Source organism: Miscanthus floridulus, chromosome 1 (assembly GCF_019320115.1).
Source record: "Miscanthus floridulus cultivar M001 chromosome 1, ASM1932011v1, whole genome shotgun sequence".
NCBI classification, from domain to species: Eukaryota; Viridiplantae; Streptophyta; class Magnoliopsida; order Poales; family Poaceae; genus Miscanthus; species Miscanthus floridulus.
The window spans coordinates 175,135,055-175,158,561 of NC_089580.1; the positions used below are offsets into that span (position 1 = coordinate 175,135,055).

Sequence of the window (23,507 nt, forward strand, 5' to 3'; positions counted from 1 at the left end):
AATTTATTTACACTCTATAATTCATACATTATCACATAAACATGATGCACATGCAGTGTTTTAGCAAAACATTATACCATGGAACATCGAGGGTGTTACAGATGGGCCCGCAAGTGGCCAGTACCCAGGCGCATGAGCACCACGGGCATCTCAGCCCACGATCGTGGCTCAGCCAGGCTGACCCTAGACGGATCCCCATGAACGGGATGCTGGGAGCCCAATCGAACTATTCAGCTAACGAACCACCAAATCTCATGGCCATACCCACGAAGGGTCCGACCTCGGCAAGAAGGAATCACCATCCACGCCATGGGCGACAAAAGAAGGCTAGGGCCCTCAAAGTGCTCCCTTTTGGAAAAACCTCTGAAGGAGTGCTCTACTCCTCCACAGGCTTAGGGGCTACACCCACCGGGTGCTCTCGTGTGCACCCACTAGCAAGTCAAAAAATCCCCTAGGTGATTCTACCCGAATCACTCGGGGGCTACTGTCGGGGACCAATACTAGGGTACCCGAAGAGGAGGAGCTAATAACCATCAACATTAATTCATCAGAGCGGTCAAGAGCACGATTACACCTCTTGCCGAGCTTTGCCTCATCCAACCACCGAGGCCATGGGCTCTGCCTTGTCCAACCCTCGAGGGTGGGCCCCGCCTTGGTTGACATTGAAGCCATGGGCTCCACCTCACCCGACCCCCAAGGGTTGGCCTCCGCCTCGTCTAACCCTCGAGGGCTGGCTCCACCTCGCTCGATGTCTGAGGGCTGGCTCCGCCTCGCCTGATGTCTGAGGGCTGGCTCTGCCTCGATCGACATCTGAGGGCTGGCTCCGCTTCGCCCGATCCCACGGACACGGTTCCTAACGGAAGCTCATGTCGCCGCCAACCACTACAGGCCAGAAAGTACAACCCAGGGTCAAACTTCTAGCATCGTGCAGGGAGCGGTCACATCTCAACATGACCCATCCCCACGACATGTCATTCTAGGGGACTCACATCGCCCACAGTGATGGACGCGTGGTCACTATGCTGCCTACTCCCCGTACAGTCACTGATCAGCACGCTAGTTCACCGTGCCGCCCGCCGGGGAAGAGTGGGACATAACGACCCCCTGACAATGCCAGGGCATGGCCTTGTCAACAGACAGGCGTCTGGCGTGGTGCTGTCCCTATCGCCACCTGTCATGTCAGCGGGGCCTATACAGAGGAAAAGAAAGGCCCGATGACCCTAAAGGACTTCCTCTGCCTCTCGTTCTTCTCTTTTCTCCCATTGTAACCCATGCTTTCCCTTGCCTATAAAAGGGAAAGCAGGGCGTCCCATTAAGGGGCATCGGACAACAGACACTCGATACGAACACATCTGAACTCATCCGAACCGATTGGAACTCATCACAATTCACAACACACCACCAGAGACTTGGGACATGTCCCTCTCTTGACTGTTTGTAACCCCTACTACGAACTTTCAGTGCTAGTAACATGAGCAGCAGCCATGAACTGGACGTAGGGACATTCTACCCGAACCGGTATAAACCTTGTGTCTTCATAGCATACCATCTGGGCCAGATGCGCAACAATACAAATTTACTCGTTGGTATTTACTCAAAACACCGACATGTAGCATGGATTCTTAGAATTGGAGAGCAACGTGGATTTTTGAGAATGTTGGGAAGCATTGATTGCATGCACTGGGAGTGGCGCAATTGCCCCTCGGCATATAAAGGCATGTTCACAGGGCGTAGGAAGCATCCATCCATGATACTTGAGGCGGTAGCTTTGCATGACCTTTGGATATGGCATGCCTATTTCGGCATGCCAGGCAGCTACAATGATATCAATGTCCTTCAAAAGTCACCCGTCTTCTCTGCATATTTGAAAGGCCAAGCAGCTCCGGTATCATTCACCGTTAATGGTCACACATATGACATGGGTTATTATCTTGCTGATGGTATATATCCCAATTGGTCGGCTTTTGTGAAGACCATTTCCCATCCCCTAGATATGAAGGCAGCACACTTTGCTAAGGAGCAGGAAAAAGTTCATAAAGATATTGAGCGCACTTTTGGTGTTCTTCAGTCTAGGTGGGCTATTGTTCGAGGCCCTACATCTGGTTGGAATCGTGAACAGGTTAGGGACATTATGACAGCGTGCATACTTATGCATAATATGATTATCGAGGATGAAGGGAAACTTGCGGAGAACACGGACTACGACAATGTTGGGGTTCCTGCTACTCCATACTAGACCATAACCCAAGAGAGAGTGGAGTATATTAATAAACATCATAAGTTGAAGAATATTGCCATCCATAGCCAGTTGCAGATGGATCTTATCAAACACCAATGGATGTTGCATGGTTCATCCTAATCTAGGTTTCAAGATGGTCCAGCACAAGTGGCTGCTCTGCCTGCATATGGTTCTTTTGGAGTCATAAATATTGTAATCCTGTTATGTGTGGAATCATGAACATTGAAATCCTGTTATGTATGGAGTCATAAATATTGTAATCCTATTATGTATGGAGCTTATTATCACTACAACAAGTCCATACAACACAGCCATAAGCTGGCCTTAACTACAACAATCCTTAATGCAACATAGTACTAAAACATGAGTTCAATTAGCAAAGAGCAACTGGGTACATCACAGCAACATGGGTTCATAATTATTAGTAGTACAACACAACCACTGCAAGGTAGCCTCTACTAGGACAATCCTCAATGCAACACATTACAACACTAGTTTAAGGGTCTACACTGTCGTCTACGTCGGCACCAATGTTCTTCAGTATCTCTTGTTGTTTCTTTCCATAGTACTTGCAGAGGCGTGGAGCACACTTGTCCAGATCAATCCTGAGGATGCGCTCTTCCTCTTGTGTTTGTAGTATGTCAGCTTTGTTATGCATGATCCATAGTTTCTCTTCCTCAATTGCTGCCATGTGCTGATTGTGTTGGCGCACCTCATCGTACCTCTATGACTCGATGGACGCCATTTGCTCATAGCGAGAGCCTTTCTTCACATTTTTTCTTGCCATATTGAAATCTTTTGTATCGACAGGTCCAGCAACTTTGAAACATACTGAGATGAATCTGATGAGGAGGAAGAGGCTGATTTCTTAGCTTCTCTTTTAGCTGCATCCCTCCCCATAGGCCTCTTGCTCCCTGAATACTAAGAAGACGGTGTCTCCGGGTCATGATCGATGTTGGTGGCAGCTATGGGAATGTGATCAGCTATTGCATCGTCGCCTCCAGGTCGTGCCCCTTTGATGTTGAGCTCCATCCACTTAGGCTCGTCCTTCAGCAAATCCCATCAATGCATGTAAAAAACGGGTATGGTTCGATGTATGCAAAGTTAGCTAGAGCTAAAGAGGTCTGCAAAAAGGGTACACAATGTTGGAATTATGAAGCAAACTATAGTTGAAACCAAATACCAATAACAGATTGTCTCCCTCACCTTATCTGCATCACTCATCCCGCTCGGATTGTCTCGAAGAACATTTGCCATGTGCCCTGCAAATTTACTCGCTTCAGCCTTGATAGTTTCCTAACGACTCTGCAGTGATTTGAAACTTCTCTCAGGAAAGGAACCCCTATTTTTATTGTATTGGCTTGTAATCCTAGCCCAGAACCCCTCCTTCTGCCCTGTGTTTATAATTGGGTCACAGCTAATTTCCAACCATGACTTCACAAGGAACACATCTTCTTTTGGGGAGAAGTTGGATAACTTGCTGCGACTAGGTACGACCTTGTGTCATCGACCAACTGCCACCGATGCTCCTTCCCCATCACCGTGACTCTCTTTCATTATTGCTTGTTCAACACTCTTGACCGTTGCAGCGATAGGCTGATTTTGAGCATGGGGTGCATGAGATGATGCTGGAGTTGGGAGTGGCATGAACCCTTGGTTCAGAGCTGCGGTCCACCCTCCCTGGAAAAATGGGTACTGCTGAGTAGATGGTTGCAACCCTGGGTTCCACCCTCCATAGAAGCCTGGCATTGGAAGACCCCGACCGAAACTGGTATTGTCGTCACCAGCTTCATCACAATTATTATGATTCATCCTGCAATAACATGAAGTAAATGGTACAATGAGTATAGCAGAAGAACATCCTAATTGTTTAAGCAGCGGGTGTGCTGGTCCTAGCATTTCTAAATTAGCATAGCATCTTTGCTCCCTTTATCTTAATGAATGGCAGAACTCTTGCTCTATTTTAAAACATGAAGAAAAGACTGCAAGATTCTAAATCTATAAGCATATAATGGAACAATTTCATACAAATAAATGTTACAAGCAGGAGGAACAAAATCAATCAAAGCTTCTGATGTTTTAGATAACTAGAAGAATTACTTAGCACTAGACCAGAATCAACCGAATTGATGGCAAACCGTTTAAAATTCGACTTGGCATTAGAACTCCCGTGGGATGAAATATCTAAATTACCGATTTGCTGCTCATCAGAACATGGCCAATTTAATTCCCCAAGAATCCGAACTCCCCTGTTCTGAGGCTGAATACATGGAGAAAGTATCACACAGGCGCGCCGGGGGCGAGCGAGGCAGCAGTGCTGGAGGCCGAGCGCCGCGGCGGTGCCGGGGGCGAGCGCGGGAGCGGGGCGGGGGAAGAACTGCAAACCCTCTTTACAAAAACTGCAATCTCATGTCCAAGGATCGGAGGAAGAACTGTTACTAACAGATCCCAAGGCTCCAAAGGTGGTCAACCAGATAAAACAACAAGCATCTTGTGTGCACAATGAACTGAAATCCCATTAGAACAAACCTTGTCTACCTATTATATTTTCCCATAAGCTGAATTGTTTCCTTGCAGCAACATTGCTACATGCTAGCTTCACAATACCTGATTTTAGATCAGATATGAACACATACAGGTTGGTATTTGGAGCAGCATGGTTGAACTGCGATCTGTAAATATTTGTTGATCGCCCCATGTGCATGCAAGAATCAACAAATCAATAGATGAAACCTCTTTTTTTTTTGAAAACATGAATAGTAGATATTTTTGAGGTTTCCCCTCTCTAACACATACCAGATTTTGGTTTCGTTCGTTTATCAGTTTCTACGGTCCGAACACTACCAACTATTACTCTATTCCCCTTCAAGCACACTGTTCGCTCTTGTCCTGCCTCTAAACATAACCAATTTAGCTACTATTCCACCTAAACTATGACAACAAGGACGTGACCAAGGCTTCAGCATGAGACTTTCATATTTGGAAAAAGGCAAAATTCAACTCGTGACAACATTCTGACCATCAACTGATCAACTCGCACTGATGTAAAGAGACCAAGCAACAAGCAGGTAAGTACAGTAGTGAATCGAAGTATCAAACAGAAGTATTTCAGATTGCAGTCAGCATAGTTGGCAAACAAAGCATCCAAAGACCCATAGGCAAGATGCTAGCACTGGTACTAATCCAAGAAACCTCTCACCTACTGACCCACAAAACGCAGATCCAAGCAAGAGCAGGTGCAATATCCCAGAAAAGTAATGCTTCCGGGAGGCAACCAAAATATTTCTTTCATCGAGATGACAAGAAAGGTAGAGGCAAAATGGAACTGAAAATTGGATCTCACCAAGGTACAGATGCGTGGCCCCGCCTGCCTGTGCGGATGCTGCCACTCTGTTTAAATTTTAGGAAGCTACCTTTTTTTATTTGTGGCTGGTGCAATTTTAGGTCGCGGGTTCGAAGCAGCCTCTCCGCAGATTTGCAGGAAGAAGGCTTGCGTCGGTTTTTTCCTTCCCAAGACCCCACTCACGTGGGAGCCTCCGGCACTAGGTCCGCCCTTTTGGCCGGTGCAATATATTCTTCATGTAACCGGATTAAGAAAACAAGCAACTAACTCTCACAGCACAAAGGCACATGGTAACCTGCTGTTCTGACCCTATACATAACTCAAAAATGTATTGGCTAGGGATCAAAGAAAATTAAGTGTAGCAGTAGCATAATTGTACTATAGAAAAAATAGAGATAGCAGTAGCATCTGTTTTCAGTTTTGCTTGAGAACAAGTAGCATCTGTTTTAAGTTTTGCTTGAGAACAAGTACCATCTGCATTCTCAAACATATAAATTGCTCATGAAGCTAAGCAATTAATAAAAACATATAAATTGCTCATGAAGCTAAGCAATTAATAAAACAGCCACTACTTAATCATGGTCCACTGAATGCTTATATAGGTTCAATGTCATAGTCCCGGATTGAAAAGATAGTTTTTCACCAATGAAAAATCTCTACCTTTGCATAAAAATCAGTGGCATGTCTGTTTGTACAGAATATATACAATATCAAACTATTCTCTGCAACAAGCAACGATTGGAATTCAGTTTTGCACAATATACCCCTCTACCTAGTGAATGGGCCTAGTGAATCAGCTAGCTGCCTCTAGCTCAGATTAACTCATTCAGATTCAGATGAGATGAGCTATGAAATATACCTGAAACAGAGCCTTGATAACCGAAGCAAAAGTAGTGGATGTGGTTCGCCTGATCACCACTAAGAGAAGATGTTCTTGACAAATTGATCAATCTGCAGTAAAAAAAACAGTAAATTCCATCTGTAATGAAACAATTATGTGGTTGTTTGTTAGATGCAACTATCAAGGTATTTGTCCTATTCCTGAGGTCACTAATATAAGCATGTTTTTATTCAGTATGTTGTAGAGTCCATTGAGCAGCTTATAAACTGCATTAGATTCATTGTTCTTGTAAGTCCTAGAGTGGATGGAGTATGTAGTCCTCAGCAATCCAACTGTTAATTCTAACATGTTGTCACTTTCCACTTTGAAATGTTCAGAGGTATATGGATCTAGTGAATCAGCTAGCTTAATTATGTCATATCAAGTAATCATGACCGTGCGTTGAGAGATCGCAGCTCATCCTCAATCGCCATATATTCAGTATACTCATTGGATTCAAGTATTCAACATAGTGTTTGGTTGAACACGTTCGGGTGATCCAGCTCAAATATCTAGAAAGAAAAGAAAAACACAGATTAGAACAAAACACATGGTAAAAACCGCAAGCACATTTCTCTGGGAATTTTCAACAAACACCTCCCCTACAAGGCTACTGAACCTACTTGAATGCCAGAATGCCCATTTGTTAGTGGTGCTACAGCGGCACATCTCTTCCACGGTCACGGCTGACGTTCCAGCGAACAAAAAATTGCTCTTCAACTAAAGAATTATACAGAAGGCAAATATGGGAGACATTGACTAAATGCTTCATTGGAGTGGAGATCATATGTTCTACAAGAAAAGCGATAACATTCAGATCGAAGCACAAAGAACCGCAGGCATACCTGTTGGGTGCCCGACGACGATCTGACGAAGGGACCGACGAAGACCCGAGCGCCGCGGCAGCGGAGACCTGCGATCTGGCGTCGTCGACGAGCGCGTGGCGTACGATGGCGGAGGCAGCGGAGACCTCGCCTGGCGTGACGGAGCAGGGGCGGTCTGGCAGCGTCGCGTCCCGCACCGACGGACGAAGGGCCGGGATCGGGGGTGTCGAGGCACTCTCTGCGCCGGAGCCGGAGGACGCCCGTCGGGGGAGCCCGGGAGCGGGGGTATCGAGGCGCTCTCCGCGGCGGCGGCGTGACGGCGGCCAGGTGCGCCGGATTGAGGGGATTGGAGGGAGCAGGGAGCGGGGGGGGGCGCAGGGGTCAGAAGGAGCTCGGGGTTCGGTTGGAGGCAGGCGGCGTGGGCAGGAAGGGAGTTGGCAGTTTCGCGCGGGCGTGGGCGCGTGGGCTTGGAAAAGCTCGCGGGGCGGGGGATGTTTAGCGGGGGGGGGGGGGGGGGGGGGGGGGGGGGGGGGGGGGGGGGTTAGCGCGGGCGGGGATGTTTAGCGGGGGGGTTAGCGCGGGTGGGGGTCATTAGCGGGGCAAAAACGATGACATTTGGATCTTTTTAGTTGTAGATAGAGATGCAGTTCCAGTGCATTTGACGATACCACAGTCACATATTACTCTTTGGAAGTCCTTTGGGCACATACAGGATTGTATATGGACATTTGCTGTATAATATTTTGTTGGTTTGGAGGGGATGGATCCATGCACAGACCGCTGTTTTGATCATACCTTGAGAGTAGTACTGGACAAAGCCATGTTCTCCAGCAGGCCCGGCCCTGTCAAATTACAGACCTGGAGCGAAGCTACCAGCGATGGACCCTTTAATACAATTCTAATAATATAATGACAATTCTAACAAGTGTAATGCATAAAAAATTCTTATGAAACAAGTCATACATCTTATCTTACCTTAAAAATTTCTTCGAACATTTGCTGCTGCGAAGTCATTGATGATGGCCTCAATATCAATTTCATCTAACAATTTCTTCTCGATGCATAAAGTTGCCAAACCATTTAATCTTTCTTGGGACATTACGGATCTCAAATAATTCTTCAATAGTTTCAGCTTTGAAAAGGTTCTTTCAGCTGAGGCTACAGTCACATGCATAGTGAATAGGATCCGATAAGCAACGGAAACATTAGGATAACAATCTGCTTCTGTGACAAACTCAAAAATCTTCATAGCAGACATTGGCTTATCTGGCAGAGTAGACTACATAACAGCAAACTCAGAAATCATATCATTTACATCAACATCCGACGAACCACCAGAAGAGAATTTTTTTGCAAATTTAATGCAATGGTCTTTTAGAGCAACACCATCCAATGCCTTCAAGGATGTTGAATTCATTAGAAATCCAAATTTTTCATTGAATGGCCGGAGTTCTTTAAATCTGCTTTTCAATGAACTAATTGCCATATCAACCATAACAAAAAAAAAAGCTTCAAAATCATTCTCAGCTTGCAAAATAGCTTCATTGCATTCAGTTTCATCAAACTGTTTCTTCCTAATAGAACGACGCTTTACTGGAAAGGATGGCTCTACTCCCATTTCAAGTGCAATTTCTATGGCAGTAACCACACTATCAGCAAACCCAGTATTTCTATAGTTCTGAAAGTAATTCACAATACCTTCTATATGCTGCAAGGTAGAATCAATGCACATGGATGGTGACTGCAACTTCTTACTGACAATATTTACAGAGTATAAAATGTCATGCCAAATAACCATACCAAGTATGAACTCAAAGCTGCCAAGCACGTCATATAAATTTTTTGCATCACTTCTATCCTTTGGTTCAGTATCTCCATCCTCACTTAGCCACAACAAAGCTGACCTTAGTTGAGGAGCTTGATATCTAATTGCTCGAACACTTTTGATGCGACTCTCCCAACGAGTATTGCTCAATGATTTTACGGCCAAATCTGAAACATGTTCAAGCAAAATATTCCATCTTTTGGTAGAACCAGAAAATAATACATATATCCTCTGCACAATTCCAAAAAATGAAATAGCTTTACTGCATGATTTAGCCATATCACAAAGAGTGAGATTAAGACGGTGGCATGCACATGGCATATAAAAAGCTCTTGGATTTATTTCAAGCAAACGGCTTTGTACCCCCTTATGTTTTCCTTTCATATTAGAGCCATTGTCATAACCTTGACCTCTAATATCATCAACATTAAGACCAAATGATTTGATGGAGTCAACCAATACACTGAAAAGCCCCAAGCCAGATGTGTCATCCACCTTCAAGAAACCAAGAAAGTACTCCCCAATTTTTATTTTCCCATCAGACATATCAACACATCGAACCAGCAAACTCATTTGTTCTTGGTGACTCACATCTGGGGTACAATCAAGGATAACTGAGAAATATTTGGCCTCTTTAACAATCTTTATGATGGAGTTTGTAATTCTAGAAGCCATAAGCGAAATCAACTCATTCTGAATTTTATGACTAAGATAATGATATTGCAGCTCTTTGTTTTGAATGCGTCTAAGGTGGTCTTGCATTACCAAGTCAAATTCAGCAACCATCTCACAACAAGCTAAGAAATTACCATTCACATCATTGTAAAGTTGCTCACTAGATCCTCTAAAAGCTAAACTGTGTTTACCAAGAAACTTCACAATGGCAACAATTCTTAGTAGAACTAGCCTTATGCGTTCTTTCTCCTTTGTGATTTGATGTTGCAACTCTTTATCAATTGTTTCATATTTGCTTAATCTAACTCTCAATTCATTCCAAGAGTTCATATTGGTCATATGATCCACGCTAACTTCATGCTCTTTTAGTCTCTCACTAACATGGCTCCAATCTCTAAACCCATCATGCCCCAATGAACTCTTGAGGTTGCTAGAACCAAACAACTTACAACAGAAGCAAAACACTTTGTCAACACTTTTTTAATAGACCAACCATTTCCTGTCACGTACCTCTCCATTGCTCATTCTTCTCGAATAATGAGTGTATGCAAAATGTCTTGATCTCGCATCCATAGGAAACACAATATTTTCTTCTCTTATAGGCCCCTTCTCCACTAATATGTCCCTTGATTTGTTATGAAGATTACCCCAATTTACTGGATCATACATATCAATAGTAAAAAGTAGTCCCTTGATTACCCCAATTTACTAATATGTCCCTTGATTTGTTATCAATATTTTCTTCTCTTATAGGCCCCTTCTCCACTAATATGTCCTCTATCCTTCTCTTCTTTTTTCTTTTCTCACTTCCAGATGCATGCTTTTTGGGCAGCATGAGTTCACTGTAAGTTTAGAAAAGTAGTAAGAAATTATTAAATAAAATTATGCCATACTAAATTTAACATGATCGCTGCATCATATGGGGTTCCTAAATCCGAAACCTAAATTAGTCGAGAATAAAGATTGGAGACATTGAGACAAGAGTAGTTTCGTACCTACCAAGACAACCCTGCCGAGCAGATCAGGGCAGGAACAATCGAACAGAGATGCAGGCACGGCACACTCCCACAGGATCGCCGTCGCCGACGGCCACTCCGATCGCTCGCAGCCTCGGCCTCGCGCAGGAAGGCAAGAAGTCGGCAAGTCGCGGCCGCGTGGCTGCGTCGCAAGGGCACGCGCACGATGTCGCCTTGTGCGGAAGCCCTCTTGCCGCCCCCCCCCCCCCCCCCCCCCCCCCCCCCCCCCCCCGGGCCTGTTCTCCAGGGAGTGCTTGCTTGGTGGATGCACGGATGGCATGGTGGTCTTGTGTGCATTACTGGGGATGGGGAAGAGGGTTGTGCTGCAACCTTGGCCACCACCTGAGCAGTTTGGAATGCAGGGCAATGGAGTTCACCTTAGGCCAATACCCTGGCCATCTTTCAGTGGAAATACAGTTGAGTTATACTTGCACAGGCCACTGACTGAGTCAATACGGTCGCCATGGATGCCACCTGAAAATGTGGCGATGTTGCACCACCCTCAGCATCATGACAGTGACACTGGTTGCAGTAAAGATATGGCAGCTACACCTCAGAATTGCAATATTATTCCCTACAACGAAACCCTTGGTCATGTTGATGATAACCTTTCTACAACCATGGCCACCCCCTGGTTCTAAATTCAACATCGGCTTGGGAGTGTTGGACCGATATGTACAGCCCATGCAAGTCTCTGAAGAAGAAGCAGGTGGGCCTGGACCGCAGCCAAGGCGCTCCAGTAGGCCAAGGCTGCCCAACCCGCGCGTCACAGAAGCAACTGGATCCCGGCATGATACGGCAGAGTGCTTGACTTATATATGTAATAGGAAAGGAAGGAGAGAGGAATATTGTAACAACCACTTGCTCCTGCAAGCACTCCGCTGATCCCTAACCTTGTGCTTTGCTTCCCTTCCTCCACTCCGATCCATTGCTACTACCCTGAATTCTGTATGCTACTATCCTAAATTCCCTAAGTACTATCGTAGATCGTAACACGAGGACGGGGAGCTCAAGTCGGAATGCTTCGCGCAGCTCCACAGCGCCTCGGGTGCGCCGTGCCCCGGGCAGGAGCCGTCCAAGATCGTCGCGGCGCCACCCGGCGGTCACGACGGCACCGAGAAGAAGTTCGTTGCGCTCGGCGGCAAGGTCCACCGCTCGTCGCCCGAGTGCGCTTCGGCTTTCCTTTGCCACCCTTTCTTCCACAGCATTATGCACCATCACCATCACGTAGGAATCCACACGCCTGTGGGTATCCCTCACCTGCCTGATCACGGGCACGGCCATTCCATTCCGCCTGTCACCAAGCCGCCGGCGGTAGACGTTCCTGAGCACAAACCGGCGCCGGTGCCCGTGCCGGAGCACAAGCCTCCGTCGACGCCGGTGGGCACTCCACCTTCGACGCCCACGGCACCGTCAACGACGCCGGTGTATTCGCCACCGAAGTCAACCCCGTGCTCCCGTTCTTCAAGAAATTGTTGCCTTTCTTTCCTCCTGCTGCGATGGAGACTCAGCACAACGTTTGGTCAGTGTTTTCTTGGCTTTTGCAGGTTATGCAGTTTCCTCAGAATAAGTCTGTGACGTTGATTAGTTCAGCATGAAGGTTGGGTCAGCCTAAGAGTGTGTGTTCTATCTATTGGAGATAGTTGAACCTTGTGCAATTTCCTATGAACTGTTTTTATTTAGTATAACTCTGTGCAAGAAGTTGGGATCAACAGAAGCATGTCATTTTTCCTATTGAACCTCGCATATTCAACCCAATTACCCAATAGTCTAAAATGGGTAAAGGTGGGCAATGTATTATTCTTCAACACTTATGTCTGCGACAAAACATGGTAGGCTGGACAGTTTGGAAAAACTGGGGTATCCAGTTTCCAAAACCGGATGATCCGGTTTTGGAGATGATCTCAAATGGTCAAATGGAGTTCACTATGGCGTAGCTCTCATGGAGGTTTTATCCAGAGGATAGAATCCGACACGTAAGAAGTGTAATATGGCAGTTCATGAATGTGCTCAGTTATTTAAATTACTACAACAGTACGTTGATTGCTCATTGACCTTAAAATAAACTTCAACTTATATACCTTATATGTATGTTTTCTCTAGAACAGTACGTTCATCGCTCTTTGACCTTAAAATAAACTTATATACCTTTTATGTACGTTCTCTTTTTCATATGGTTTTCATTTTGATAGAAACTTCAAGAACTTAGTGCATAATCTTTTTATTTAATTCACACGCAACCTCTATTAATATATCTACCCCATAGACTAACAAAAAAACAGTACTGCGCTTATGAGCAGCTAATCAGTAGACTTTATCGCATGAATCCTTCTCGCAAGACATCATCCATATTATATATTCTCTTAGAATCCTTTGATTGTACCTACATTAAAGAATACGAGTAAGATACCAGCAATATCTGAAACGCAGCACCACTTACAAAAATAACCGAAGTAATACATCAGCCAACCTTCCTATGCAGAAATATTGCCGCATCAATAGTTCCTTCAGCGTAGATTGAACGGCCACAAACATTGTGCTGGAACTCAAATGAAACACTAAAAGAACACAATTAAATCAACAAAGATGAAAAATAGCATGCTTAAAATTGCTCTGATGTATTAGCAAGACTATAAAAATATCCATGATTGAGTATAATTACTTTATTGGCAGTATCATCAATTTTCAGGAGAATGGTTATTACCTGTCATCAGGAGAAGTGAGATGATACAAATGGAATGCATGCCCTTGAATGTGTTCTTCAGGGACACCAACCATCTCAAGCTGCTGTTCAGGATCTCTAATCTTAACCATCTGCCAGCACATGGTAATAAGCATCATATAGTAAGATTTCTGTTTTCTTTTGAGGATAAAAACATGTAACACAACATAGCAATAGAGCATGATGTGTGTGTGTGAACCAATTCAAACACCGTCCTAATAGAACAACTCCGAAAATGAAAAACATGGGCCCCATATTGTAAAATGATGGAACATTTTTTTCCATGGAAATCCACAATTGTACAATCAGTTATGTACATAGGATATATTGTTAGACGTATCCTTCATAAATTCCACCTTCTGATTGTAAGGAGCCACCTTTTTTGGTCAAATTCTACAATGCTTTTCTTAGATTTGTTTAAACCATTTAACCTCATATCAACAGAATATTACCACGAGTTTTAGTCATTATCTATAATCGCTACTTCCTTCGATCACAAATATAAGTCCATCTAGGTTTGTCCTAGGTCAAACTTTTCTAACTTCGTCTATAAAGGTATATTATCATTGAAAAAAGTGAAAAGAGCATATATTATGAAACTATTTTCAAGGTGAAACTAGTAATGTCAATCTTATTTTGTCAATTTATACAAAATTTTAGATTTGATGGTCAAAGTTTAAAAAGTTTGACTTAGGACAAACCTAAATGTTTATATTTACGATCCGAGGAAATATTTCAGTATCTGCAATTTGAAAATGAAAAGTCAAGAGTTCATGAGAACAGCAAAAGAAATTTACAAGGAAGAGATCTTGATCCATGAAAATATTGTGGTAGTTTTAACTGCATTGATGTGTTTCCAGAGCACAAACAGCTTTCCTCTCATATCATGAATAATTAAAGTTTTCAAGCATAAAGGATAAAGCATACCCTGTTCATGTCATATGACACACCTAGTTTCTCAAAACAAGCAATCACGTCTTTAGCTGTACCAGATGTGTCCAGCTTGCCAGCTTGATGGGATTCTAAAACCTGGAAAAAGGAATCCTGACACTCAGAATTGCAGGTATTGGCAGATGGTATGACCACATATCAAAATTTAGCATTTAAAGTCTCAGGCCAGACAATTGATTGAAGAACCTGAAAAGAAGCTTAACTCACTGAGCATCCTTCCCCAAGACATATGTCAAGGTTGAGAGATGATATATTGCTGGTGCACACTAGAAGTTTAAATCCTTACACACAATGAATCATCACTCTGAACTTTTAATTCATATGGAAACACTCAAGTTAGAATTGTACCTCTAAATGAAAGCCTGAAAAAGCCCCTGGAAACTGCTCAGCCATGATTTTCATTGCAGCAACAAATGCAACCACCTGATTGAAGAATGAAAGGAAACTATACAGGTTGTGTTTTCAACATTTGAAGTATAATAATGAAAACTAATAGTTTAAACTCATTTGAGATAGATAATTCTTTTTTAACATACCTGTTTGCCCATCTGTGGAGATATTAGTGCATAACTTTTTGAATCTTGCACTGACTTGTAGAGCAAATGCTTGTTCCCACCAGTTGTGCCCATCACAAATGGCAAGCCAAGCTTGCAATAGAGCTCAGCATTAGCTGCATAATGCAAGAGTCTCATTTAAAAGGTAGAAAAAAGGATAAAAAATCTGCAATTTGCTTTCAGAAGTAAAAGCAAGAGTTCAAGGCTTTCAGCAACAATGAACTAAATTTGATAGCTTCCTAGATGTTCTACGTGAAATTTGACTGGCATAAAAAATGTATTTTTCTTATAATTGTTGTTATCCTGCCATGTAAGAACTGAAATGTAATCATTAGCATAAAACTAACAAAAAAATGTACAACAAAATTCCTGAATATACATTTTGATGTGAACATAGCAGCAAAATGATGTTATAACAGCATGTTTAGTAATTAGCACAAACTAGCAAGAAGACTTGGAATTTCTCAAAACTGCAATATCATGATTGCGTAGGGTAAAGTGATCATAACATGTACTAAGAACTTTATATAGCGCATTGAGAAAATAACAAGGTTAAACTGTTTACAGTTCACAGAATCAGGTGCTGTGTAGTCCACAACAATGACATCTGGGAATTCATCAGTGATAGATGAAAGAACATCTTCTCTTGCAGAAGGACCATATATCCGAATGTCTGTTTGTCCAACTTGTATTGCTTTTTCAACCTTCTCTCTACTACTGAATGAAACAGGGACTAAGTGAAGGCCCCTCAGAGCAGCAGCCTCAGCGACAGATAACCCCATTTTACCAGTGCAGCCATTCACCTAAATAATGGAACAAATGAAAAGACTAAGTAACAAAAGGATCAGGTCCCTTCAATTAAGCAAGATAGTCTGTTTGCCTTCTTTTTCAAAATGTTCTCCTATTTCTTTTAATATATATAATAAGTAGGGGCCTGTCCACTCCTGTTTCCTCCAAAAAAAGGAGACAGAAGAAATCTGAACAGCTATTCTACATCAAAATTGTACCCAACTGCTCAAATAAAAATTGGCATTTAGCATAGCATTATTCAATGTGAGACCGGGGAATCTTTGAAAAGTTCTGGTAATAGAACTGTTACCATATGAAGCAAGAACAGTGGATACTAGCTTCCAATGTAAAATATTAAACAAGTTGCCCACCTCATACAAATTGAAATTGGCATAGTTGATTAGATATGCTTATGTATTTTCCTTTTCAACTCCTTTTCTTTATGATTGCATAAAATTCGTATACAGTTTTGATATTTCCAATGACCCAGAAAAGTTTCTATCAGCATAAGATATTGTTGAGCAGGATTTTCGTTGAGAAAAAGAAAATTCAGGAAGATTTGCATCTTTGCACTTGCTTTATGCAAATTATAGATGCAAGCACGATAGCCAAAGAAGCCACCTTTGCACCCAGGGAAGCCAGCTTCATATTTGACCAACTACTTATACTTTTACCCCAATATGCATCAACTAACCAGAAATCTAGCTTGTGTAGAGGACAGCACATGTATGTGCATTGTGGAACCAGGTTAAGCATATGGCGGTGTGCTTCCTCAGTTAAACTCTCCCAGGAAAGAGTAACAGAAAATCTGAAAGCGAAGCTTGACTCATGATCAACCCCAAATAAAAATAGTTTTACATAATAATGAGACCGTGTTGCTCCAGAAAATAAGTACTGCTGAGTGCTGATAACACTGTCCTAGAAAATGTACAGCCGTGAGCGCATTTGGTCAGGCATTAGGTTCTATGCAGAATCATCTTCCAAAGATTCTAGAGTGCAAAAGACGCATCTGAATCCAAATCTAAAATTATGTGAACCCTTTGATCCCCTCAAAAGGCAGTCCAAGCCACCGGCGAGGCCTAGGACAACAGGTAACCCCGCTGTGGCATTACATCGAACAAATAGGTGCTACGTGGAAACCATTGCGCAGAACAACAGAGCCAGTAATCTCCCCCTAAACAAACTGAGCCAGTAATCTCCATAGCAACGTTTCATCGAACAGGTTAGCAGCACACTGGAGGCGGCCAGCGGAATGCGTACCAGAATCGGGAAGGAGACGCTCTCCGGAGGCGCAGCTGACTCCAGAGCAGCCGCCGGTGCCGCGGCGCTAACATAGTGCGGCGCGGCGGCTCCGCCAAGGCGTCCCCGTCTCGGCCAACTCAAGGGGCGCGAGAAGGTGGTGCGGTGTGGCCGCAACGAGAGCATTTCTACTACAGCGGCGGATAGTTTAGAGTTTTCGACTTTCGACCACGGTGCGGCTTATAGACAGTTGAGAGAAGGGTACCGGATAGGGACGAGCCAAGCTAGACGAACGGTTTATCTCCAGTCGAACCGGGCTGGATCCTACTAGCTCCTACTTTGGGCCTGTTTAGCAGGTCTAGGTCTCGTTCGGTTGGAGGATTCCAACCAAAAATCATTTCAGCTGATTAAATTAGGAAAAAAAAATCGGTGCAAACTGTATCCACTGTACCCCTGCATACATGCCATGAATGGTTGCCACGTGTCTAGTCAACACGATCCAACCACGCATGGTGGAGGCGAAAAAGCAGCGGGCGCGGGAGGAAACCGAAGCCACATGCGGACATGCAAGGAAATCTTCTAGGCGTGCGGTTGGATCGCGTTGACTGGACACGTGGCAACTATCCATAACATGTACGTAGGGAGGCACGATGGATACAGTTTGCACCGAATTTTTTTCCTAAATTAGCCAAGCATTTTTGGTAGGAATCGATTCAGGGCATGGTCCCTTAGAAACAAACAATGCCTTATCCGGCTCTGGCACTTTACCACGCTATACTGTGAAGCTGGTGCCCAAAAGTAAGATACGGAGTAAGAATTTTACTAACTTCTAATTTATTTTAGAAGAAAATAAAAATAATTTATTTTAGTTCATTTTAGAACAGATGAAAACAGCACATAGTTATAGTATAACTACAATATATGAAGAAATCAAAATTGAAGCTAGCAGGAGCTCCACCAAATGAGTCCCCTAGTGTGGCTCTGGCTCCTTTTGGTGAGACGGACTTGATCAGGTTTTGGCTTAAGCTACAATAGAACGGAACCGAATCAAAGTATACTTTGCCTTACTAAATAAAATGGTCTAAAGCTAGATATGTGGGGGCAAGTTTGGTTTGACCTCACCAAGCAAGATTATGGAAGGGTGATGCTAATTCGGACATCTACCTAGAGCACCTTAGAGCTTGTGTGTTGGCTAGATTTTTTTTTTTTTTGGCCAAAGCTAGAGAGTGGAAATGGTCTGGCAACACAAGATTGTTGAAAGAACCAAACATGCCTCGTGTTTTAGATAACCGGCTAACTCACCTCGTAGTCTACGTTAGCAGGTTCTTCCCTTGCTTGGGTGGGGGACCGGTTCTTCTCTCCTAAGGTTTGCCTCGCCTAAGCTAGTAAGGCGAGACAAATATTTGACAACCAAACATCCTCTAGGAGTACGGATAAAAACAGACAAAAAGATTATGTCCTATCTCAGCTCCGTTTTCTATTTTGCCCCGTTCGTTTTTATATTTGCAAGATCTCTTTTTCGGATGAACACATATTTATCCTGTTTTCATCCTATTCCCAATCTATGTGAAATATGCCTAACAATTATATGCTCTTTGTGTGTGTGTTAATGTACCTACTAATCACCAATTACGCATGCTAGTGTGGTGGGTAATTACCATAACCCTATAAATTGACCTTCACAAAATGGCTTTAGCGGCTTATGTCGACCGGTTGTAATTGCTTCACGGGATAGTCCAACAGGACCGTGAGAGGTCCACTTTGTCTCCGCAAAACCGCATGGTCCGCTGCTCCCGCGGATCCTACCCCGTCGAAGGAAGGTGGGTGTGATGTGCGGTTTAGTATTAGATCTGCTCTTGCTTCTATCCACCGAGAGGTGAAGGTTGAAAGGGTATAAATGAAAATTTGCCAGAAAAAAAACACACGCAAACCTTTTAATCAGTTTTTGGTAAGAATGAGAATAATGGCATATAAGGGATAGAAAAAAAAAGATACGATTGATAGTAAAGGGAACACTTAGAAATTCTTATAACATTGATGGAGTTTTCTACAAGTCAAACCCAGCCCTTTCGTCCTTCCAATGGCAAGATGGCAGGAAGTTGGGAGTTTGATTTTTTTTGGAGGCGTGATGATGCTAGCCGAAAATTCCATTCTTGTCCCTCCGATTATTCCAGTGGCCGGGAAGGAGACCATGCCCATGCCCTGCAGGCTGCAGCCGACGGTTTCCAGTACACTTTTTATCTCAAAATCATATCCGTCCATCATCCATGGGCCATGTCATGGTACACCGAGAGTTGTGAGATTCCCGTCCCTCGATCTCGATTTCCCAAAATAAAAGTCATCCAGTGCAGCAGCCAATACGGGCAGCCCACACAGAACGTTGAACAGGGGCGCCCCAACCCGCGGCGGAAAGCGACGCGCGCGAGATAAAATGGCGGGGGAGCCGGCAGCAAAGGCCAACTCGCCTCTCAAAATCTTCGCTCCATCCGCCGCTCCGCATCCTACAGGCTCATCGGTCAACCCCAATCCTTCCTCCCTCCCGTCCCATGGCTCCCCCACCAGCAAGCATGATCTCCCCGCGCCCCGCGCTCTCCCCGCGCTTCCTCGCCTTCCGGCCCGGCTCCCCGGCCGCGTCGCCGCCGCCGTCCCCGCGCCTCCACGCGCCGCCGCCCCTCTCCGCCTCCTTCTCCTCCACCGTCGCCACCGCGGCGCCGGGCCACGCGGCGGCCAGCTCCTTCTACGACGTCCTCGACCTCCGCCCGGGGGCCAGCGCGCGGGAGATCAAGGCCGCGTACCGCCGCCTGGCGCTCGCCGTCCACCCGGACGCCGCCGCCCCGCAGCACCCCGCCGCCGCCTCCGCCGAGGACTTCATCCGCGTCCACGCGGCCTACTCCACGCTCTCCGACCCCGACAAGCGCGCCGACTACGACCGCCGCCTCCTCCTCTCCGCCGCCGCCGCCGCGGGACCGCGCACCGTCGCTCTCGGGCGCTCGCCCTCGTTCCCCGCGCACCGTTCCCGCCGGACCTGGGAGACCGATCAGTGCTGGTGACCATATGTGAAGAAAGATCTTCGACGTCTGCGGCTGGTGCGGCCCCCGCAGTCCCCGTCGGGCCGCAGAATCTTGCGATTGGTTGGGAACGCGAAGATCCCCGCACCCGCAGCCACTGGACTCACTTGTGACCGAGCGATAGCGCAGCCTTGCTGCACGCTTCGCTGCGGCCTGTAAAAATGTTGAAATGTATGGTATGTGACGTCCTCTGTTTTGGATCCTGGATGTGTAGTAGTGTATGTATGACTTGCGCGGCCATGTGAGATTGTGATAGGATCGGTTGACTTAATACTCCGACATGATCGAGATAAGGCTGATGACCACAGCAATAATGCAGTCGAGCTATGAGAAGAAAGCGATTGGTCTGTCCCGTTGCATACTCTTCTTCTTGGGTGATGGACTGATCGTGGACGTGGTTAGAAGATGAGTAATATATGGCGGTGTCTTTGCATACTCTTGCGTGGTGAATGCAGACGTGTCGCGCTGTTTCTGGTTTCTGAACATTTCAAGAGACAGAATTGCTTGTTTTCCATTGGGAAAAAAGAAAGGTCTGCGTGACTGCGTCCATCTCCCAAGTCGAACCACGAGCAACATATTAATAAATAATAATCGTATAAAAGTTCATCAAATCAATCTGATTGCTTTGCTTGTCACCATCACGCCATGTACTGTGAATTGTGCCGTTTGATGGTGCTGCGTGCATGATGTGTGCTGTTTGCTGGTGAAAAAACTGGCCCAACGCCCTGGATTCTTTTATACGAGCAGCAGTAGCTCGCACGGCGGCAAGGGCCAAGGGCTAATCCGTCACAGTATTCTGCTGATGCTGCGTCCGCAACTGCACAACATAGTAGGGCTGCTAATATGTAGTACTCCGTACTATATCATCTAGAAGTTCAGCGGTCACCATCTCACCTCATTTTCAGAAACTCGCAAGGGGGACGATAGACCTTGATTTTGTGCTATAATAACCAGTGGGTCCGACAGAGGCGCCCAGTCTGCATCCATGATCCATCCAAACAAATCTGTGGATCCGCCAATATCGGATGCAAACGTTTCAACAAAATATGGACAAACAATTGGTTGATGTCCGGGCACATACTTTTCCAGCCTTCTAGAATCTAAGACTTTAGATGTGTTTGGCTCATAGGTGGCCTGCTATCCAGATTTTTTTTTTAATTTTAACACTTTTTGAAAACTAAGATCCTCTTTGGCAGGGCTCCGGCGGCTCCGGCTCCCGTCCCTCCGCACCTGTCGGCCGCCCATGGGCCGACAGAAGGTTACTGTTCACCAGAGCTGTTTTTCTCTCTCCTCCTTTCCTCTCTCACAGACAGAGGCGGAGCCGGAGAAGGTCGTTTTTCGGGCTCCGCGGCTCTGGCTCCGCCTGGCGCCTATCGGCCCATGGGCGGCCGACAGGGGCGGGAGCCGGAGCCGCCGGAGCCCTGCCAAAGAGGCCCTAATTTTAAATCTAACACGGTCGTTTTTTTTAAAAAAAAACTCACACTTTTGGCCGCGCCTATTGCCCTGGCGCGGCCAAATGCCTGTGCCGCGCCATGCATGGTGGCGCGGCAGAGATATGACGTGGCGACGACCGGAATCGCGATCGTTGACGTGGCAGGACTCTACCGCGCCACCGATCTTGGCGCGGTAGTGCCGCGCCAAGGAGCATGGCGCGGCGGGGCCAAATAAATATCGCGAGCGAGCCCCCCGCCCACATGCACTCTTGCCCGCCTGCCCGCCGCCGCGTCCTCCGCCGGCCGCACAGCGCCCCGCCGCCGCGCAGCGCCCCTGCCCGCATCGCCGCCGCCAGCGCCCGCACGCGGCCGCGCCACTAATGCCGGTGCGTCAAGGCCGCCCGCTCCTAAGGTACCTCCCTCTCGATTTCATGTTATTTTGATTATTATTGTTTTAGGATAATTAGTGATTTATGATAATTAGTAATATAGGATAGTTCAGGTTTTATGATTGTTATTGATTTATGATAGTTAGTGATTTAGGATAGTTAGGTTAGTGAATTTATTTGTGATTTACGTAGGTAGTTTTTAGGTTTGAGGTTAGGATTTTGGATTTAGGGATTGATTAGGTATTTATTATTTAGTTCATAGTTAGTTATTTAGTTAGGAATTTTGGGTATAGATACTAGTTTACAAATGTTGGTACTTACTAGTGTGTGATACGTCGATTTTGATGACTTCATAAAGTTTCGTCAAATGCTTATATTTCTAGTGAAGTTGTTTATGTTACTAGGGCGTGATATGTCTGTTAATTTTACTTTGAATATATACATGTGCTTTCATATTGCATAACAAGTAGTTCAAATTTTACAATGCTACATAATGTTAATTTGAATTTTGTTAATTTGAATACTCTAACGCTTTGTTTATCAATTTGTAACAGGATGGCCCCTCCCACGCAGCACCCGTTGTACCCCATTCTTGAGGTGGAGTACGACGACCAGCACCGATCACACATCTTGAGTGACAACGACGCAGAGGTGGCCTTGCCTACTTTGAGGCCCTGCACGCACACCAGGGCGCACCAGTGGGACAAACGTTATGCGTCGTACATACGGCGTGCCGGCTTCTTCGAGCTTGTCCGTGTTGTTAATCACGGTCTTTCGCCCCTTGACCCAGCACTACTTACTGCAACTGTAGACAGGTGCGAGTGCATTTTTTGTACATAAACTTTCTTGTAACAAATTTGAGGCAACTAACAGTCATTCTATTCTTATAACAGGTGGAGCCTGAGCCCCACATATTCCACCTACCTTGTGGCGAGATGACCTTGACCATGCAGGACGTGAAGGCTATTTTAGCCTTCGGTTGGGGGGACTTCAGTGACAGGGATAGTTGACAACGATCACTGGAGGGAGCTGGTGGCTCAGTTTACTGGCTTTCTTCCACCGGACGATGAGGCTTCCAAGAAAAATAAGTGAGAAATTGAAGCCTATTTAATACTTGCATTGCTTTCCTGCAGCCATCGGGTCTCATTTTCTTTCGTAAATTTTAGGAAAACTTCCGGTGTTTCGTCGTCCTGGATCACGGAGCGCTTTGATTACTTGGACCCATAGGCTATGGAGGCTCAGATCGATAGGTTCGCTCGAGTGTGGCTCTGGCACTTCCTTGGTGCTTTCCTCTTCCCAGACGCCTCGGGCAACATCATCAGCTGGATCTTCCTTGACATACTACGCCAGCCGTGGGAGAACATAGCGGCGTACAGCTAGGGCAGCGCAGTCCTGGCATGGACGTATCGACAGCTATGAGTTGCCAGCCCTCACACCTTAGGGTATGCGAACCTTGGAGGTTGCTCGTACCTGTAAGTGCATCTAGCCCTTTAGTGGGTTTTGGTAAATTGAATGACAACACAATTAAAGGTCTAATAAGTTTGCTAAGTGTTGAACAGG

The 23,507-nt window shown here is 45.3% G+C and overlaps 2 protein-coding genes, 1 long non-coding RNA gene and 2 pseudogenes across 10 annotated transcripts; 3 read left to right on the plus strand and 2 right to left on the minus strand.

The window, feature by feature from the left end:
* LOC136510735 (protein ANTAGONIST OF LIKE HETEROCHROMATIN PROTEIN 1-like) overlaps window positions 1-2,236 on the plus strand; it is a 56,320-nt pseudogene extending 54,084 nt beyond the window's left edge.
* Window positions 1-12,830, plus strand: part of LOC136548852 (proline-rich protein 4-like) — an 87,356-nt pseudogene extending 74,526 nt beyond the window's left edge.
* On the minus strand, window positions 2,498-7,709 carry LOC136548861 (uncharacterized). Of its 8 annotated transcripts, none has more exons than XR_010781845.1 (5): window positions 7,308-7,709; window positions 7,086-7,182; window positions 6,442-6,974; window positions 3,446-4,052; window positions 2,498-3,363 (listed from the first exon to the last, which is right to left on the minus strand). It is a non-coding gene; the product is annotated as an uncharacterized lncRNA (long non-coding RNA). The 8 variants fall into 8 exon arrangements; XR_010781850.1 differs by adding an exon at window positions 4,433-4,638 and having other exon boundaries at window positions 2,499-3,363; window positions 6,442-6,533; window positions 6,859-7,709; XR_010781849.1 differs by having other exon boundaries at window positions 2,501-3,363; window positions 6,442-6,533; window positions 6,859-6,974; window positions 7,086-7,709.
* Window positions 12,831-12,962: 132 nt separating the features above from the next.
* Window positions 12,963-17,338, minus strand: LOC136548844 (probable 4-hydroxy-tetrahydrodipicolinate reductase 2, chloroplastic). Its single transcript, XM_066540227.1, has 8 exons — window positions 17,079-17,338; window positions 15,595-15,832; window positions 15,012-15,145; window positions 14,824-14,898; window positions 14,452-14,553; window positions 13,507-13,616; window positions 13,273-13,360; window positions 12,963-13,185 (listed from the first exon to the last, which is right to left on the minus strand). Exons 1-8 carry the CDS (start codon window positions 17,241-17,243, stop codon window positions 13,117-13,119), a joined length of 981 nt encoding a protein of 326 aa, XP_066396324.1. The 5' UTR covers window positions 17,244-17,338; the 3' UTR covers window positions 12,963-13,116.
* A 1,764-nt stretch (window positions 17,339-19,102) lies between these two features.
* On the plus strand, window positions 19,103-20,365 carry LOC136503046 (chaperone protein dnaJ 11, chloroplastic-like). Its single transcript, XM_066498253.1, has one exon. It carries the CDS (start codon window positions 19,604-19,606, stop codon window positions 20,105-20,107), a length of 504 nt encoding a protein of 167 aa, XP_066354350.1. The 5' UTR covers window positions 19,103-19,603; the 3' UTR covers window positions 20,108-20,365.
* The last annotated feature ends 3,142 nt before the right edge of the window (window positions 20,366-23,507 follow it).